Raw genomic sequence first — 8,176 nt, 5'->3', positions numbered from 1 at the left:
CGCAACAAAGCCTCCTTCACTCATGCTGCCAAACATACCCTCGGAAAACTGACTATCCTACCGATCCTCGACTTCGGCAATGTCATTTACAAAATAGCCTCCAACACTCTACTCAAAAAATTGGATGCAGTCTATCACAGTGCCATCCGTTTTGTCACCAAAGCCCCATATACTACCCACCAATGCGACTTGTACGCTCTCGTTTGCTGGCCCTCGCTTCATACTCGTCGCCATACCCACTGGCCAGGTCATCTACAAGTCTTTGCTAGGTAAAGCCCCGCCTTATCTCAGTTCACTGGTCACCATAGCAGCACCTACCCACAGCACGCGCTCCAGCAGGTATGTTTCACTGGTCATCCCCAAAGCCAATTCCTCCTTTGGCCATCTTTCCTTCCAGTTCTCTGCTGCCAATGACTGGAACGAACTGCAGAAATTGCTGAAGCTGGAGACTCTTATCTCCCTCACTAACTTCAAGCACAAGCTGTCAGAGCAGCTCACAGATAATTGCACCTGTACATAGCCCATCTGTAAATAGCCCATCTAACTACCTCATCCCCATACTGTATTTATTTATTTATTTTGCTCCTTTGCACCCCGGTATCTCTACTTGCACATTCATCTTCTGCACATCTATCACGCCAGTGTTTAATTGCTATATCATAATTACCTCGCCACTATGGCCTATTTTATTGCCTTACCTCCCTAATCTTACCCCATTTGCACACACTGTATATATACTTGTTTCTTTTTTTTCTACTGTATTATTGACTGTATGTTTGTTTATTCCATGTGTAAACTCTGTGTTGTTGTATGTGTCGAACTGCTTGGCCAGGTCGCAGTTGTAAATTAGAACTTGTTCTCAACTAGCCTACCTGGTTAAATAAAGGTGAAAAAATGTAAACAAAATAAAACATAAGACATTGGTGGGACATCAAAAAGCCATTTCAAAATGCTACACTGGCTAAAATGATTAGGGGTGAGTCATTGAAAAGGTTTGACCATGGTCAATGGTGGATAAGTAAGAAGGGTTTTTGCTTTGCATGGGATAAGTATCCCCCATAAACACAAACACTTAAGAGGGCAGGAACAGGAGAAGAAAAACGCCACCAAGTGCTGCACGCATGTTGATTGGTCCAGGTGGTTGGAAGTGGGGACTGTTAAGATTACGGGGTAAACTAATGTTAAGGGGATTAACAGTTGTGGCTAGGAGATGTCAGGGTAGGGAAATGTATGCCACTCTTCTTCTCTTCAGCCTCGGGCTCCATCTTACTCGTCCATGTCGAGATAGACCTCCTTACCTTCTCTAAAGGATGACATTTGGCAAAAGGGAATATCGAAGGCACCAAAATACAGAAAGATGGTCCCAAAGCCTTCGGTTGACAATGTGAATGCTGCAGATATAGAGCTACAGGTAAAAGCCGAAGTAAATGTGTTTGTTGACTTGGTAACTGTAGATGTTGTGCGTAGATATTGTTGCTGGGGTTGTATGGGTTATGAAGTTGTTATAACTTGCTTCTATTTGTCATTTGTCTTATTGAATAAGTCAAACTAAAGCCTCCCACAGCACTAGCACTAGTTACTACAACAGCACAGTGATTATATTGCATAACCTTCACGTCACAATCCCTTTGTTTAGTTCTACTACATTTCCAAAGTATTCAAATATAATGTATTGCTTCTCCAATAACAATGGGGTCAAAGTAGCGTGGGGTCAAAAGGTGAAATGCTATTACCAAACTTGAACAAAAGTGTTCCTTTCAATCATATTTAGTATTGGATTCCATATTAATGTTATTAGGTCTGTTAGTGATACGATGGTGATGTGAAACATAATTGCTGTTGTTTTTTTTCTTTTTGTTGCTCTCAGGACGTGCTGTCTTTCGTGGCTAAGGCCACCGGCCAAAAGTACAGAAATACCTCAGCTAAGCTGCTTATGAGGTCCTCCAGAAAATAGCTTGGCACCTTTCTACATCCCCCATCCATCCCTCTTCCCCATTGGTCCACAACCCTTACCCTTTCTAAAATTCACCTCTCCCTTCTGTCCTCCAAACCACTGTACCACTGGACCTGTTTGTCTCTTCTGGATGAGAAGGACAGACTTTGACAGGATACGTAGACAAAATGGCGGTCTTAAAGGTGACGTTCACCAAGACCACTCGGGGCAAGCTAGCCCTGGTGTTGTGGGTCCTCAACTGGATCTCTGTGTTAACGGGCATCATCCTCTTCAGCCTGGGCCTCTTCCTGAAGGTGGAGATCCAGAAACGGAAGGAGCTGATGTCCGCTGATGTCCACTCAGTGCCCAACATGCTCATCGCCACGGGCCTGGTGGCCTGTGTCATCAACTTCCTGGGCGGCAAGATCTGCTACGATTGCGTTGACACCACCAAGTTCCTGCGATGGAAGTTGCTGATGCTACCGTACATCGTGTGCACCTTCCTCTTTACCTTCTGCATCCTGGTGGGTGCGCTCATGTGCTACAGCATGAGGAACGAACTGGAGGAGTCACTATTTCTGGGATTGCGTAACGCCATGCTCTACTACAAGGACACAGGCACGCCGGGACGATGTTATCTCAAGCGCACAGTGGATTTGCTGCAAATCCAATTCCAGTGTTGCGGAAACGCCGGCTTCCGCGATTGGTTCCACGTCCAATGGATCAACAACCGCTGGTTGGACATGACCAACAGTGAAGTAACAGAGTAAGTACAAAGGAGTACAGTACAGTACCCACCCACACCACCCTCTACCCAGCTTTGGTCCTGTCTGGCCCCTCTACCCAGCTCTGGTCCTGTCTGGCCCCTCTACCCAGCTTTGGTCCTGTCTGGCCCCTCTACTCAGCTCTGGTCCTCTCTGGCCCCTCTACCCAGCTCTGGTCCTGTCTGGCCCTTCTACCCAGCACTGGTCCTGTCTGGCCCCTCTACCCAGCCATCAGTGCTAGAGTCTACCCAGCCATTAGGGCCACAGTCTAGCCAACTGACAGGGCCATAGTCTACCCAGCTGAGAGGGCCAGAGTTGAAGGTACTTGATCAATCCAATTGAACCTGTGAATAACCCCAACAAAATGTGCCTTTCAAGACTGTGACAAAATACATACATACTAAATACATACTAACACATAACAATACTGGAAGCAGATGCTACGAGCTGCCAACACCAGTCCTCCTCATTAAGCTGCCCAGTCAAACTGTTAAGCAGCAACACTGTATCGACTGAAAAATGTGAGGTCGAAGGTTACGAGAGAGGCTTATCCAGTAGGAGTCAAGAGTTCACTGTGACAGGAAATTACCATACGCGGCAGGTTGAATAATTTATCTTTCAATATTTGGTCTTGTTTTTTGTGTTGTTTTTTTACTGTATCAAAGTGACTTATACAAACAGATTCAAAGCCCAGGTAAAAAATGTCAATAGTGATGGAAGTCCAGTATTAAATTGATCTACCTTTTCCATATGGCTAATATATGTAATGTGTACCTCCTGAGTAAATGCTTAAGTTAACCTAACCTTAAAGGGATAACTTACCCAGATTCAGATGAACTCATGGATACCATTTGTATGGCTCTGTGTGCAGTTTTAAATGAGCTGAAGGTGGTTTCTGGAGCCATTGCTAACAGCTAGCATGCATTATCTGTCTGGTTTGGGAAGGGGCACTGTAAGATGGACAGTTTTCTTAATCTATTCCTTCATGATGCAGAAGTTGGGGTGAAATGGAATGAGAAAAAGTAAAACATTTGTCATCAGTAAAGTCATAGGTCTATGTCTGTGCTTTGACTCTGTTACAAGACAGATTTATGCCAAAATACAACTAAGCACAATGGCTTAAAATATCTCACTCTTTCTCCTGCAGCCGTCTGAGGAGTAATGTGGAGGGAAAGTACCTGATGGACGGAGTGCCTTTTAGCTGCTGTAACACATTCTCTCCACGACCCTGCATCCAGACACAGGTCACCAACAACTCCGCCCACTACAACTATGACTGGAAGACGGAGGAGCGCAACCTGTGGACGAGGGGCTGCCGCCAGGTCCTGCTGGATCATTACACCAACATCATGCAGTCCATCGGCTTTATTGTGCTCATCATCTGGTTGTTTGAGGTTGGCTTTACATTAACAAAGCTCCATTCTTATCCTGTACTTTGAATAAGTCACTATTGTCTCTACAGTCACTATTAACTTGGACATGACATGGTACGTGATGGTGGTAATATTAATAACTATGGGGTAGTGTTGAATAGAACCCAGAGTAGCCAAGGGAAGTAGTAGGTAGGGATGAGGAGGACCCACGGTTGTAGAAAAAGAGTACTTGATTTATCGCAAATGAAGGATTTTCAGGGAACATGGCTTGGGTTGAAAACAGTCCGATCCATCACAGTAACATTCAGGATACTAAAAAACTCTGAAAAAACTCGATGAAGGTGAGTCTTAAGCTCAGCCCCTCAATAGGGTTCCTACTGCAGCTAGGACTAGGGCCTAAATGCTGCACAGTATAATTAGGGATTACCCCTTTTCCAACTCTAAACAGAGTTTAACTCTCCCCCTTACTGGGAATAAAGGGAGTCTACCAGGACAGCTAAAATCAACTGTCTGTACATAGAGGTCACAACAAACAAACTGATATGGAGCACATTGTAAAATGGTATTCAACCTCAATTTGAGAGAAAATGACAGAATTTATAACTTAGGCCAAAACCTCAGCCATAACAATTAACTAATGAGAATGTACATTTAATTAGTTGAACTTTACTTTGTTAATAGAAAACATGATTTATGTTAATTAACTGCATTCATTAGTTTAAATTACCATATTTAGTTAAGTACACTTTAGTTTAAAAGACAGAGCTAAATCAAATAAAATATGATTAGAACTACTACTCAGGGAGACTGGGCACATGGGTGAACTACGGGCTAATTATCGAACTCCCCACACATGGCTTAAACCTGAGCAATCAACTCGGTAGCAAAAAATGAAGGTCAGGCACACCTAAACTGGTGGATAGCTATGCTATGGAATGGACTAGTGCACTTTATGTAAACCACACATGTATATTCTTTAGCATTTTAGATAATATTAACTTCATGAAATATATGTTTTTAAAGACCTTTTTAAAATGTCGATGAGACCGGTCTAAGGCTGCCTCATCACAGGTAGTTTGAGGGGAATGTCAAGAATAAGGTGATTGCTGTCATCATATGCCATATTGGTTTTATGACAACTGTGGGTGTGGAGATGGGATGCACCTAGTTCCTGCACATAATCATTACAGGGACAGACAAAGCTTCAGGAGGACAGACAGACATTCCAGTCCAGTGACCAAACTACGGCAGAGGAGGTTGGCCCCGAGGGCAAGACAATTGGTGTACCCAGTCTCCAGGGAGGTGCCACTCTCCCAAGACCAATTTGTCCAGTGGTTGATCACCTTTAGAAGGGGACAGTACGGCCTCCGAGAAGCACAGGAACAGTACCCTCACTGGGGCCATGGGAGAAGTCTGTGGTCAAAGAGATATCTACGGTGTAATTCAACCTCCATTTACCTCCAAGTGGCTGATCGTTTCTTTCTGTCTCTCTGGTAGTGTAGCGCTACAAGGTAGTAACAAGGTAGAGTGACATCTAATCCCTTTTCTCTCCCAACAGCTATGGGTGCTGACGGGCGTGCGGTATCTCCAGACAGCTATGGAGAACCTTCTACGGCAGGGTGACCCCGACCTGGAGTCTGACGGCTGGCTCCTGGAGAACAGCATTGCCCAGACGGCCCGCTCTAACTTCAAAATCATCAAGAACCTAGGCAAGTGCTACCAGGTGGACGATGATCCTAACATCGATGTGCCCAGCACCGCTCAGCAAGAGGTGTCCACTTGCCAGATCCCTGTGGCTAGATAGCATAGCGCAGCGTCCCTGGGCCAGGATTGAGGCACGCAAACGGGCATCAAGTCCCATTGTCATTAGGTGTAAGCCTTTTGGATGGCAGACCTGTCTCCAGATTAAACGTGCGACAGCTGTGAACTGAGGGATCAAAAGGTGAAAGTGGCAAGTGTAGCAGGGCACCACAAAGACACACAAACAGGATCAAGGACAGCCTATGCAGAGCGTGCTCTAAAGAATGACCTGCTTTGTCACATGATTCTGTAACACCTGCATCATCTTAACAGTGTAAGAATATGAACTGGCTGCAACTTTGTCATTGTGCCATACTTAAGTCATTAAACTGAAAGGGGAGCAGGGCAAAGTTGAAACGGGGTTGAACTCGTGTACAATCCAGTACTACAACCCCATAGACATAACGGGACATGGAACGGTCTGAGTGAAAGATGATGTCATAATGAGCCATATATGTCATGGGCAACAATTATGCCAACAAGGCAGTGGAGGCTGCTGACGGGAGGACAGCTCATAATAATGGCCGGAAAGGAGCTAATGGAATGGCATCAAACATGTATTTGATACCGTTCCACCTATTCCGCGCCAGCCATTACCACGAGCCCGTCCACGCCCAATTAAGGTGCCACCAACCTCCTGTGCAAGAAAGTGATGGACATAAACTTTTTAACAAATTGTATAAAGGGAAATGGAAACAGCAAACTTGAATTGCCTTCTACAGTTTCTTCAACTCAGTCTCCTGTATGTAACTTTTTTTGTATTATGGGTTACTTAAGCAATAAGGCCCAAGGGAGTGTGATATATAGCCAATATACCACGGCTAAGTGCTGTTCTTGGGCATGACGCAACGTGCTAGGAAACAGCCCATAGCCATGGGAATATTGGACATATATCACAAACCTCCAAGGTGCCTTATTGCTATTATAAACTGGTTACCAGCGTAATTAGAGCAGTAAAAATAAAAGTTATGTCATACCCATGGTATACAGTCTGATATAGCATGGCTGTCAGCCAATCAGCATTCAGTGCTCGACACACCCAGATTATAATATAGAATAGATGTATGGGATATAGAACTGTAAGGCAGATGGTTCAAATAGAGCTGGAAGAGGAGGGCCAGTCCCTTGCATATATTTCTGATGAAAAGGTGACATGGACAAACTGGACTCTTTCAGGAAGATGATATTCCACAGATGATTTCGTTTAACGTGTTTTATTGAGCCACACTCCATCAACCGTTTTAAATGACTTGGTCGGACATCGCCTGAACGGTTTCTGCTGTCTTTTTGACTGGCTGTGACCAACGTATTTATCTTTCTCTTGTGCCTCTGCCCACACAAGATATTAAGGGCAGCCTTAATAAACCACAAGAGTTTTAACACTTGAGAATATTTGATCCCATGTTTTCTTTTGCGGGGACCTTTCATAACTGAGAAATAACCAAGTAAGCACAAGTCATTTGCTTAGGAATGTGTTGTCAGGTTATCAGGCTCACACCATCAATGAGATTTGGACAGGTTCATTGTCTAGAAATGTGAAAATTCAGTAATTATGTCATGGTAGTGGACAGTTAAGTTGAATAGAAAACATGAGCTGGCACACACCCAGTGAAAATTATTTTATGTAGAGGTGATGACTAACTGTCACGTTCTGACCTTAAGTTATTTTGTTATATCTTTGTTTTAGTATGGTCAGGGCGTGAGTTGGGTGGGTTGTCTATGTTTGTTTTTCTATGAGTTGGTATTTCTGTGTTTGGCCTGGTATGGTTCTCAATCAGAGGCAGCTGTCAATCGTTGTCCCTGATTGAAAACCATACTTAGGCAGCCTGTTTTCACCCTTGATTTGTGGGTGATTATTTTCTGTGTCTTACACACGGAACTGTTTCGGTTTTTGTTATTTCACATTGATATTTTGTATTTTTCTGTGTTCTATTAAAAGTATCATGAACACTTACCACGCTGCGCATTGGTCCTCCGATCCTTCCTACTACTCCTCGTCAGAGGAGGAAGGAGACCGTTACACTAACGGCGAATAAGCTATAAAAAAAATAGAGAGTCTTCTTCAGGATGAAGGCACAGAGATGCCGAAACATTGGTGATTTACTCAATGAATTACGGGAGTTTATATATAGACTGTGCGACTCTCTTTATTATAGCTTATAGTTAAGTGACAACTACTTTGTAAACACTAACTTTAATTTTCATGTTTCGGCAAAGCCTTCAAGGAACCTATGTTTTTCAGGAGCCTAAATCAAGAGAATTAAATGGGAGAAAGCTGCTTTTCAATCAGAAAAACAGCACTGTGT

At 43.8% G+C, this 8,176-nt stretch overlaps 1 protein-coding gene across 1 annotated transcript; it reads left to right on the top strand.

Moving 5' to 3' along the window:
- The first annotated feature begins 1,199 nt into the window (after nucleotides 1-1,199).
- Nucleotides 1,200-7,824, top strand: LOC110529336 (photoreceptor outer segment membrane glycoprotein 2-like). Its single transcript, XM_021611467.3, has 4 exons — nucleotides 1,200-1,411; nucleotides 1,868-2,699; nucleotides 3,845-4,091; nucleotides 5,629-7,824. Exons 2-4 carry the CDS (start codon nucleotides 2,122-2,124, stop codon nucleotides 5,872-5,874), a joined length of 1,071 nt encoding a protein of 356 aa, XP_021467142.1. The 5' UTR covers nucleotides 1,200-1,411; nucleotides 1,868-2,121; the 3' UTR covers nucleotides 5,875-7,824.
- Nucleotides 7,825-8,176: the final 352 nt, after the last annotated feature.

This window comes from Oncorhynchus mykiss, chromosome 8 (genome assembly GCF_057628025.1).
Source record: "Oncorhynchus mykiss isolate SJ-2025 chromosome 8, ASM5762802v1, whole genome shotgun sequence".
In the NCBI taxonomy this organism is placed as follows: domain Eukaryota; kingdom Metazoa; phylum Chordata; class Actinopteri; order Salmoniformes; family Salmonidae; genus Oncorhynchus; species Oncorhynchus mykiss.
Note: the sequence above shows the minus strand (reverse complement) of the source record. Positions and strands in the feature narration are given on the sequence as shown.